The following is a 12,204-nucleotide window of genomic DNA, read 5'->3' as shown; positions in this document are numbered from 1 at the left end:
TTGAATTAACGTTATCTTAATTGAGAAGCAGTTTGGCATCCTGTTATTCTCCTTCTGACATCAGAAGGACAAAAAACCCCACAACAAATCATTCAGAGCAATGAAACTTTTCTTAGTGGAGTAAAACCCAAAATTTTAAGAAAAAATAATAATCAAGAACAGAGACTGGTTTATAAAGCATTAGTATTGCCTCCTACAAGATTCACACTTTACAATTATTGCCTTTAATCTGAATGAATAGCCAAAATCTGGTGGCAGATTTCCAGTAAGAAGATGATTGACATATCAAGTATTTCTTTGATACACCTTCTTTAACACAAAGAACAAGTATGTTACACTTCTAAGAATACAGTGAGAATCAATCAATGAAGAAAGAGATCTCTGCTCACAAATATAAGCCCTCAGAACTAGGCACCAGCTGCAAAGTTGTCTCCACACACTTTCTCAAGACCATGCACACACCTGGCTCACATCACCTTTGCAGTTCTCTTGCAATTTGCCTGACCTTGCCACACACCTCATGGACAACCCCAACTATTCTCTTCACCTTCACAGGTACCTTCACTTTGGCCAGAGACAGTGCCGATGTTTGGTGTCCTATTCTATGCACTCATCTGGCTTATGAAGATAAACTCTGAAACAAGGGGTGATGGACAGCCGGCCCCCCCCAGTTCAAAGGAATTTGTTACAATTCATAGCATTACTGGGCAGCACTACGGGAGTTAGCAGTAAGAGCAGTGGCATGAGCTGACATTTTTTGTTCTTTAAGGGCACCACTCTTGCTTCAAAACAGAAAGGAATATAAAGTTTTATTAAATGTCAGCTTTCAGAACAGCAGCAGTCCCTGAACGGGGTGACTAATACAGGTTCTGGGGGCACATATTAGCACACAGCCACAGAACACAGAGCGGACATGGCCAGGAGGCAGCAGCCAGCACAACCATGGGGAGGAAGATGTAATGGAGCTCTGTTTGGTCTGGGAGACCAGAGAAAAGAAGCTACTAGAGTAGACTGCCAAAAGGAAAGCAGGGCTACTACAGCTTACAACTGTTCCTGTCCCAGCTACTTCTCCTGTTCTCATCTCCTATTAGGTGTCCAGTGGCTTCCTAGTATACAGTGTACTCCAATGTTTACCAGTATTCATTCTTCCCCCCCACTACCACCCACGTCCAGAAAAGCTGCTGTCTCAAAAAAAGAGTAAGAGTACAGAATTTATCCTTGGCAGCCCCAGTAAAAATCTGGGAACCACTGCTCCACACAACTTGAATTTAATTTCTCAGAATAATTTACTACCAAGCCATCCTGTATCAAACTTGGTTCCACTGATACCTGCCATGGCATCAACCTGAAACATCAGACTGAAACTTGCTGATTTTCTATCATTATTTATTACACAATAAATCTGTAAATTATAAATTTGTAAAGATTACTCTTTAAAAAAAAGCTTGTCACTTCAATTCTTGCCTAATGAAAGCTACAATGCAAATATATAGTTTTATTGTTGTTCACTGTAGAATGCATCTCATATGCTGGACCTAGATGAAGTCAAGCACAACTGTAGTTTAGTTGCATCTTCTAGTGGAAAAGTGCGTTAAAGACTTAATATGGAGATGAGAAATCAACTGTTTCATAGATATTTATCCACAAGATCAGGACGAAATACTGCGATACCAAAATATCCTGAAATAGCACTAGAAGAAGAATTGGAAGGTTTCAGAAGTACTGGCCTACAACAAATATTCAAATACTGTTCCTGAAAACAATTAATCCTTTTTATAACACTTCTGAGTAATTCTGTCACATTATTTTTCTTTGTGTTAATGAAATCAAAATATTTTACTGCAGAACTGTAAAAGGTAAAGGATAAATTGGTATTGGCTTTTATCTTGTACAGAGTATAGGTATGCATCATAACTGTAATGAAACTGTTTCCTATACCTGAAACTATACTTGCAACTGTTAATGCAAAGATCCCCTGCCTGAAGCTTGACTGTGACAGGCAAACACATCCAAGATTCAGTTATTTTTTCTCTATCCACATGCACTGGAAAATGACCAACAGTGATGAAACTGCATAACGATACTCAGATCGCCAAAAAGACGTAAAATAAGAAAGTACTTCACTCACCACAGCAATACCTTGAGCTTCCTCATGAGCCACTCTTACAACATTTGCAACACTGGTATTAATGAAAAAATATCCAGAACCTTCTTTGATGAAAAGTTCTGCCTGAAAATCAGAAAAGAATATGAAATTAGATTGTAGGTATCTTTACAATAGCAATGTAATTTTTGCTGTTTTCTTCCCTGCAGTCAGAAAGTAGCAGACTAACTCCTTACCTGTATGTCAGGGTGATTGTAAATGGAGACATCAGTAGGGTTCACTTTCACATCTTCCACTAGTATAAGCTCAATAGTGGCAGACACTGGTAGAATAGGTTCATACTGAAAGAAACAAGTGTTTGCTGTAACAGCTAGAATAAGTGCAAGTCTTGTATATGCAGGGAAGGACACTTAAAGCAGATGAACAAAGGGCCAGAGCTGGAGAAGTTTAGGTCAATAGAATGTCCACAAGTTCTAGTAACTGGCTCAGCTGCTAGCTCTCTTCTACAGGTAAGGTCATATACAGGACATGCTGCTGTATTCTGCATCTCTGACCAAGACAAAGAACAAAGGCTTACGCATTAAAGAAGTAGCAGGATCAGTTAATCAAGTCTGACATACATAGATACAATATTAACTCAGAGACATGTAATAAGTTCATACAAAATGTTTAAGCATAGAGACATAATGTTTTCTTCTACTTCGAGCTCATCTTTTCAGGATTCTTCCTAGCAGTCTGCCAAAAGAAATTCAAATTCTTCCTTAAAAGTACGTACATACACACCGGACCAGATGCAAGTTTAATCATTCACTCATAATAACATTAGCTTAGAAAGGGAAAACTTTTTTTTTTTACAGGAAGTTAGTATTATGTACCCACTTCACCTAATTAGTAAAATTATTTCCTTGATGTAGAAAGGACGTCATCGTTCCCTAATGACATAATAGGATGTTCCACTTAAACATGGAACAATGATCAAGATGTCTTAATATACCATCTATTAGATTTTTATTTGTGTTTTTGTTCGTAAGAAAGAAGTACAGACAGGTTTGAAAGCAGAATATAGCAGTCCATTTCTTATGTATTTGAAAAAAGTAGACAAATTACTGAATTTAAAGACATGTAGCTGTAGCAGAAGTGGTATGTACAACTACTCTTCAACTATCAAAAAGATTCCTCCCAAACTTAAACACAGAGACTAGAACTTTAGAGAACTCTGCTGCCATTTTACAAGTGTGTATCCCACACTGAAATACAATAAACCTCTTTGAACTTGAGCCAAAGTTTAGAGAATTCACTTTTCTAATTATCTCTAAATGTAAGAAATGTTGAACATTGGTTTAATAAAGCAGAGCACAATGAATTAAAAAACGACTGCAGAACACCAAGTGTTCTTATTACAACTCACTTTTCTTAAGAGGAAAAAAAAAAGAAGCAAGGATCTTAGGTGGCAAAGTAACCATGTCTCTAAATTAACAATTTTGACTAAGTTATAGTCAAATTCTTCAATGGAAATGCATCCACACCATGCTTCCCAAAAAGAGCAGACTGGAAACCTCACTGAAAAGACAGGAACAAACTGGTAATACAGATCATCTTCCAAAGAATTTTACCGTTCAGATGCCAAACCTTGGACATACTGACAGAAATCTGGGCCATAGGATATTTCACATTACTAGTGCCCATCTGTTACCTGCTTTGAATCAAAAATACTACAACCTCTAGCTCCATATTTCACTCTTTGTCTCAACTCCATTTTCATGGTACATAATTTAGAAGCGCATATAGTCAAAACCTGCTTAAGTCTTGCTTAAAAGTATTTAACAGAATTTCAGTGTAGTGAAGCAGGATATTTTAAGAGTTAGTTAATAGGCATGTCAGGTTGTTCCATAGGCTGAAAACTGTCTTTATATTCAGTTAAAAAAAAGTGATACAAACAGAAAATTGCCATCTGTTTACATCCGCCTTCTTTGTTTATCATCACTACTTTTTGCTGTTGTTCTTCCCTATGTTGAATAGCTAAACTATTTCAGGGAGTGGCTAATGACTTGTCAAATTAGAGCTTGAGCTTATGGCTGGCACTGTACAAATGAGTAGTCTCTCCCTTCTGTAAGATCAATGTGAGATTAAAGTAAAAAAAAAGAGGTATTAGTCAGAGCCCAGATTTTCCATATGGTCCATATGAGGACATCAGCCAGCTTTTGCTTTGCTCGTGCAGAACCTTTCTACTCAGATCTGCAGTGGAAAGAATACATTTGCTTTCCCCAGTGACAGCTGCACTAAGCACATGGTTGCTTTAGTGAAGGACAAGCAGCAGAGATTCACCAATTCATTAAAAAACTGAAACAAAACCAACTGAAACAATTCTTTGTAATACACTTGTCCAGATGGTTAGTTTAAAAAAAAAAAAAAAGGAAAAGGAATTGCACGTATTTGATATGGACAGCAGCACACAGTGCAAAGGAAAGCAGGAAAACCCACGAATGTTATAACAACATTGTGGTATGAATCCGTCTTCAAAATCAACTATGGAGCTGCCTAATTTTCACATTACTATGCACCAAGGAAATAAATACAAAGGGACACTGTACATTAAGCATCATAGCAACATGGCAACAAAAAAAATGACAGAGTTCCAAGTACCGGTGTTTTCACTTTAGCTGCCTTGAGATGAGATTGCTGGTATCCTGTTGCAGTTGCAGAGATGGCAGCTGTTCCAGACTCACGATGAACTAGAACAGTTTGTAAACCTACAATCAAAAGTCAAATGAATCAGATTATGAGGAAGAAAAAGATGAAATATACACTTCTGATCTCTTCTGTCATTCTAAACAGACAAGGATTTTCTCTCTCACAACAGATTCTAAGCATTGGGTTTGGTTCTTTTTTCTTTCTGAATAGCACACACTCAAAATGCCTGTTGAGGATAAGCTGAAATACAACTGTAGACTACAATAATTTCTTCCATCAAGCTCAGACATAACCAAATAGATGTAATCCTGACTTCCTTCAAGTAATAAAATGCTCATTTCAACTCACTCATACCTTGCATTTTCTTTTGACCATTTCCATCTTCTTTCACAGTCAGCTCCATCGGCTCAATATTAGCTAAGGACGTTTTTGTTGATTCCCAGATGACACTAAGAGAACTGAAGTTATCAAATAGACTGCCCTGTTGGTCATACACAGCCAAATTCAATACTGGATGGCGATAATTTGAGACAGGAACCTGAAAAATAATTAATACCTTAGACTGAACAGATGCAAGAGGATTTTTTTTAATCATTAAAAGAAAAAAAAAACCAACATATGCTAAGTTCCATGAGATTTATTATAACACCCATTACGTGAGTAATTTTCACTAAAATGAGCCCTCAAGGCAAAGTCATTAAGCTGTACTTCAACTGCAAGTGGTTTTTGGGGGGAGGTTGAGAGCAGGGTTTTTTTTAGGCAGTGAATTATATTAAAACAAAAATCTTAAACCAGTTTAAAACAGCTTAACTACATCGTCTTTGGAATTCAGAAAATAACAAAAAATACTGCTATTTGTCAGAAGACATAACTCAAAATTCTAGTTCACCTTGTGAAATGCATTAATAATAGCAGTGTACTGACATAGTCCGATACATTAAATGGAGCTAGAAAACCAGGTGAACTCTGAAGTAACTTACAGTACGCAAAGATCTCATCTTGTTACTACATCAAAGTTACTTAAAATGATTCATCAACTCAATACAAACTGCAGTTTTATGCAAGTAGGATGACTTTTATATTTGCCTGGTAACATTAAGATGACAAACCACGGTTTACTCAGCAGACAATGTGACGGCACTCATTAGGATATAGAGGAAAGAGTGCTTTATGCTTGATAATCTACATATATGCATTATCCATTTATTGTGACTCAGATTTGCAAAGCCAAATACATCGGATGTCACTGAACAATACTCACTGTATATGCTTACATAGGTATCTTCACATCAGCAGTGTTTGTGCCTTTCCCAGTAAAAAACACACCAACTTACACTCATGTGTAGACTCTGAAGTAATACATGTATGGTAAAATATGTCTCTATATAGTGAATTGAGGAGCTATATTGGAAATATTTCTCCCCCCCTTTTTTTTTTTTTAAATAAGAAAGGCGTTTATCTCAAGACAAGTCAGAAAGCCTTCCTCACAGTGACACTTCTGTGAGAAGCCACAATTCAAATGCTTTTACATATACTCCTACTTTATGGTAGGTCCCTTTATAAATCTGGTTGAACGATGACCCTAGGAAATCCACATTCAGGCTGCTCTCTGCAGAAGCTGACAATGATACAGCAGTGCAGCCCACAACGCGAGAGTTACTGCTACTCTTGCAGCAAGTCAGATGCTTTATTTCGTACGTGGAGGTCCAAACACTGATTTTTAAGTTGCAAGAACACATTCTTTTCCTGTCACTTCTCAGGCTTACCACTTGCTTGTTTTGTTGCAGTAAAGGGCAGGAAAGATCAAGCTGAGGACTTCCATAAACAGGAGTCAAAGTCAGTCGTGAAGGGACAGCACAGATAAACTTCACAACAGCAGGCTCAACCGCTGGAAAAGGGTTGGTGATTGTGGGGTTGTTTCCAACTGTTAAGGCAATAGCCTGTACAATTATGAAAACAGGCAAGTGAGGAAAAGGACTACTAAGTTCAGGCATATTCTATTTCACAGATCTCAGTTACACTCCAATGTCAGAAGCAAAAATACAATTATTGGGGAGTTACAGCACCACTAAGACACAGGATGACATAAAAGGCAGTGCGTATTTCAAGAACAGTTCTATACTATTACCAAAGTATACTTACTATTCCTGGGAACTTTTCCTGGGTATTCATGTTTTCTACTACCAAACTTGAATCAAACAACTAATCTTTTGAACTGAAAAAACCTAACAGACAGGTGTTTTTCTTGCAGAGTGAAAACAGAACAGTGCAATGACAATATTTATAGTCATTTCAGTGTGTTTAAAAGCATCTCATGTTTTATTTTACATTCCAGTTATAGCTCTCAACAAAGCATGGTACACAGACATAGCCATGTCTATCCCAGCAGGCTGAGGTAGCTCTGGTTACCTGCCTCACCCACTCATGCACTAGCGCTAGCCAGAGCCACGCAGATGTGGTCTGTCCTGAACAACACTGAGGACTGACAGCCAATGCATGTCCAGTCACAGACAACAACAACATATTCTTCCTTTCTGAATTTGCATTTCTAGAAATAGCTACACTTTGTACAGCGTACACTGTGGAAATCAGTTAAACCATCTGGCACCCACGCCAAAATGCTTAGGCCTTGCAGAATTACAGGAGAAAAATGTCAAATCAAAGCTAAATGCTTTACAGAGTGGCCAGGGTGAGTAAAGCAGGATAAATCACTTCTGCATGATGGAGAAAACAAGACCAGGTGGAAAATTACTACAGTCACTATTAAAAAGACTGCACAAATATTGGAGCAGTAAATTTGTATGGCTGTCATTTGTTTGAATAAAGAGAATTACACTGGAAGGGAACTTGGTTAAGGGGAGCATGTCTGACAGAAGAGTCAGTTTACTGCAGCAACATTCTGACACGATCCTATTTATGCAAACTGAAGCAGCACTTATTAGTATGTTTAACACATTCTACAACATAAGGTTTCTGTGACTTAGCTTTATACTGCAATAAACCCATCATAAACCACTTTATAACAATGTTATGAAATGCTCACTCTAAAACCTGTAGGCATCACAACACATAAACAATACACTCACCCAAGTTCTTTACTGGCATTTTATAAAAACTACTCATTATATAAAAGGTATACGGTATCATAAATCTGAAGCCTGTTCTCAATTGCCTCAGCTCAGTGTTTGATGGAAGGCAATACAAATAACTTCTGGCACTTACTTGCTCTCCTAGGCTTTTGCAAGACACTCTAACCCAATGCTGGATGCTGTTTCGAGACGTTGAAAGTCCAAGTAAAGACACACCAATACTTTCTGCATCCTCAGCAGTGATGTTCCTGAAGAACTTTGAAGGTTCTTGAACCCATGGTCTAGGTCCCCCTTCAAACAACATGTCTTTAGAGGAACCCAAAGTCACCAAAGCAACAGATGGAGGATCAATACTCTGTAATGAATAAATTAATTACAAATGAATGACTCATAGTTTGGTTTTATTTTGCAAAAGAAACTTCTTTCATAATGGAAGTGATACCTTTGTTACTTTGATTAGACTATGATTTTTTGCACACAGTGGTTTGTAAGCATGGTTATTTAAGGTAAGAGGTGTATTAAAATAATTAGCATCACCTACAGGAATACTGTCCAGTTGGATTACATTCAATGGAACCCACAGATCCAAAGAAAAGTTTTAACTACATTCTAATCACATCTCTTTCAAGAAGAATTACAGCAACAGAAGGACTGTTAACAGAGTCTTCTGAGCACATTCAGATAGACAATATTCTACTACATTTTTTTTAAATAGACAGGACTTTAAATGAATGAAATAATAAATTTTATTTACACTTGACAGTGCTCTCTCCAGCACAGTTCTGTGTAGGAGAATAATTACATGCACAAGTTTTACTTCAAACCTCCATAACAAATTCTACAATGATGTGCATCACTAGGATAGCCTGTGCAGTTTATCATCACAGAAATTAACCTGACATTTTAATACACAATAACCATTACTAGCTTGTGTTCCACATCATCATACTACTTTGGTGTTTAGTAAGAAAGAAATAGCAGCCAACATAAAGGATGGTTCAATTCTTTCCATAGATGCATCTTGGTAGAAAAAGAAAGAAGGCAAGAGTTGGCATAAATGTTCCTCCTTCCTCTCATTTTCTCCCTGGTTATATTTGTAATAAAAAGGTAAAGACCCACTGGAAAGCTATAAGATTTAGTTTCATGTGTCTGTCTGCCCTTTCGCTCCCATTTATCTTTCTCCCACTTTTTATGTTATTATTATTTATTAGACTTCAGCTTTGTGGATTCAGTGCTAAGTCTCTGAAGGTGAGGGTAACATGGTTTCATATTTTCATGTATTGACCCTGTGCTTAGGTTTGTTCTTCCTGTTTTCTGTAGTGAAATGCCCAACAGTGAAATATTTTTCTCCCATTTGCAGGGAAAAAGCATGTATTTTCACAGCATACAGGCAAGCCAGCTTTGCCTTATTGCAAAAATCAGTTTATATACTATGAAAGCAGAAATCATAAGCTAGGTCTACTTCCACTTGCCATTATAGACACAGAATTGTGACTGCTCCCTTTATTACCTTATTAAGCCAACTGTTAGTCAGTTAAAATGGACAGTCAAAAAAAACTATGATTCTTGCATAATTTTCCACCCATCTAGAGTCTGCTGAAAAGTAATTTACTAATTCAGGTGTGTTGTGCAAAACAAAATACACATCCTCACTCGGATGAAGGTTGACTCCTGTTACTGTCTTGCACATTTCTTCATATTACAGCAATTGTTACTGTTTTGCCAAAAGCCTGAAAAATGGGCAAGGCTATCAAATTCACTCCAGAATTTGCAACAATCTGTTAGTTTGCTATCGCATTACTTGCTTCTCTATAGTTGGCTTGCAATGTCCATGTAGGCAAACACTACTACATACATGGTCCACAGAGAAAGAGTTAAAACACAGTTCCCCGGAACAGTCCATGATTTTTCCTGTGAATCAACCGCCTACCTCTTTTTTTTTTTTTTTTTTTTTTAAACACACTCATTACTTGCTATTTATCATTTAAAGACATTTTAAGTAATGGATTGTTTTAGGAACTGCAAAACCAGACTTACTTTTAATGGTAGATAAGCAGCAATGGTGATGCTGGTACTGAGGTGGACATTACCATGGGTGTAACTAACAACAAGTGCTGTGTATCCTTGAGTTTCAGCTTTCACTCTGACGCCACTACAAAAATCAGCAGTCGGCTTAAGCCTTCCTGTCAGATAAATTAAAAGCCTGTAAATACATATTTGGAGATAAATGCCAAAGCATTTTAATGTAAGCTCAACACAGCTTTCCTCAAAAGCGCTTCCACCAGTTCTCCAACCAAATGGGTAAAAATGTTTGCTACTGTCTTTCATCTCAAACCCAACACTTCCCAAAGCGTCGATGTCTCACAACCTTCTTTATTTTCACACTCTACTAAGGACATGAGTCTTTACTCTGGTACAAACTAACATAGCTTCTGTTGCTTATAGAATATTTTCATCTTGCTGTACTATAATGAAGCCAGCTTATAATTAAGCACAAATAAGTCACACTGCTTAGACAAGCTTTACTGCAGACTGTAGGCAATACATTGTTTCTCTGTAGCTGAAAGGTATTTTCATGACATTTCTCTGCGTATTTAGAGGACCTTTTGATGTTTGCGAGGGGTCTATTTTTTTCTTTTTCTGAACAAACTGTAAAACAGCTTACTACATAGTATACATTTAAAATAGCTGCCTCTCAGGCAAGCAGATGGTACACTGTAGACTGGTTTTACTGGCTCAGTAGCACAGGAAAGAACTTCCATACAAGAGACACTTGGAACAAATTAATGGTATGTCTGAGTAACATACTGAATTCAGTAGACACAGGAACAAGTACATTGCTCAGTGTCCACTTCGCCCAGCAACATTAATGGCAATCTTTAAAAGTAACATGCATACTCCACATTCTTAATAAACCTGACGAGGCATTTCTTACAGCGATGAACTTACATGACAGAACTTTGGAAAATTTAAGCAGCTGATTGTCTCAGCTTCTTGTGAGCAAACAATGAACCATGTCTTCATAGAACTGAAAGTACTGCTGGACAATCTGAGCAAAGCAGTTATTAATCTTAGTGTTCTTGTAAGTTTTAAGTGCTATCTCAAAATACAGTAAACATGGACCCCTCTCTTATGAGAAAACCCATCAACTTTGTTACAGGTGCATGTTAAAAATAAAAAAATCTGTAGAAATGGAGCCTACACATATCCAATAAAGTAAGTGCCAAAATGCTTTCAGAGTCCCCCAAAACATCAAAAATATCAAAGGGAAGTTCTGCATAAAAACCTAAATACATCCTCAAAAAACCCTACTCTGATCCCCCCCCTCTGAAGTTAAGGACCTCTGTGGGAATACTATACAGAGCAACTGAAACAGTGATTTAAAGGAGATGTGTGACTTGGTAACACCTTAATTTAACTTTCACAACAGGGAGGGAGTCAAATCACCTTGAAGTGGCTTGAATACACCACGGGTTTCTACTTCCACAACTAGATCAAAGTGTGAGCAGTCACTCAGTGGGACCATCTCGCCCGTTTCAACGTTTGTTAGGCCATTAATCCTCAGAGGCAGCTCCAGTACTTGGCCAACACGTGCTTCAACTTGACATGGTGTGAACTCCATCCCACTAGGTTCAGTTACATACACCTGAAGGAGTAAAGAAACACAGGACAGAGATGTACAAACATAATCCCACAAGAAGGTACTAGAAAAAGTAAAACCAGACTTCAATATGCTCTCCTTATTTTAACTGGCCCTCTCCCAGCTGCTGACTTCTCTCTGAAGGCTGGAAATAGTTCTCAGATCCAACATTGCTTTTGTGTTCACTTGCCACAGCAAGGTATCAGAAAGGGCCAGGAAAAGCTCACTGCTATTGTTGGGCTCCTTTCCCATACAGTCCAAACTCACACTAGCTTGGTGATCCTTTTACTGCTACTTCAACAATTCCCTCTTCTGCTTTGTTGATTTTAAAGTGTGGACTAAGTTGTGTGGTATCTCCAGGAGGTATTATCACTAACGGGGACAGATTTAATATCCAACCTTAACTTTCACAGCATAAATATTTGAGCTAGACCTGACATCGTTAGCAAGGCTCCTCAGCCTCCATCACTCACAGCAGCAGGAATGCAGAAGTTAAGGGAACTAATAACCCAGACATTTCCTCCATGGCTTTTTTTGTTGGTGGTTGTTTGCTTTTGTTATTTCTTGCATTCCTGTTGGCAAAATATTTTTCAGGGTGTTCAGTAATCAACATTTTCCCACAGTAATCTGTCAGAAATCTAAAATAAGTGAACAAGTATCTACTGCCTAATCTAACAACC

The 12,204-nt window shown here is 37.7% G+C and overlaps 1 protein-coding gene across 2 annotated transcripts in view; it reads right to left on the bottom strand.

Moving 5' to 3' along the window:
* NUP210 (nucleoporin 210) overlaps positions 1–12,204 on the bottom strand; it is a 68,882-nt gene that overhangs the window by 25,445 nt on the left and 31,233 nt on the right. For both annotated transcript variants that reach the window (XM_040591231.1, XM_040591232.1), the window contains 8 exons: positions 11,332–11,530; positions 9,922–10,067; positions 8,018–8,239; positions 6,562–6,735; positions 5,150–5,333; positions 4,748–4,854; positions 2,341–2,445; positions 2,129–2,230 (listed from right to left, as the gene is read on the bottom strand). In XM_040591231.1, coding sequence (XP_040447165.1) covers positions 2,129–2,230; positions 2,341–2,445; positions 4,748–4,854; positions 5,150–5,333; positions 6,562–6,735; positions 8,018–8,239; positions 9,922–10,067; positions 11,332–11,530 — 1,239 coding nt within the window. The remainder of the gene's footprint in view (positions 1–2,128; positions 2,231–2,340; positions 2,446–4,747; positions 4,855–5,149; positions 5,334–6,561; positions 6,736–8,017; positions 8,240–9,921; positions 10,068–11,331; positions 11,531–12,204) is intronic.

The sequence above is a fragment of the Falco naumanni genome, chromosome 4 (assembly GCF_017639655.2).
Source record: "Falco naumanni isolate bFalNau1 chromosome 4, bFalNau1.pat, whole genome shotgun sequence".
Classification (NCBI taxonomy): Eukaryota; Metazoa; Chordata; class Aves; order Falconiformes; family Falconidae; genus Falco; species Falco naumanni.
This window is presented reverse-complemented; position numbering and strand designations above follow the sequence as displayed.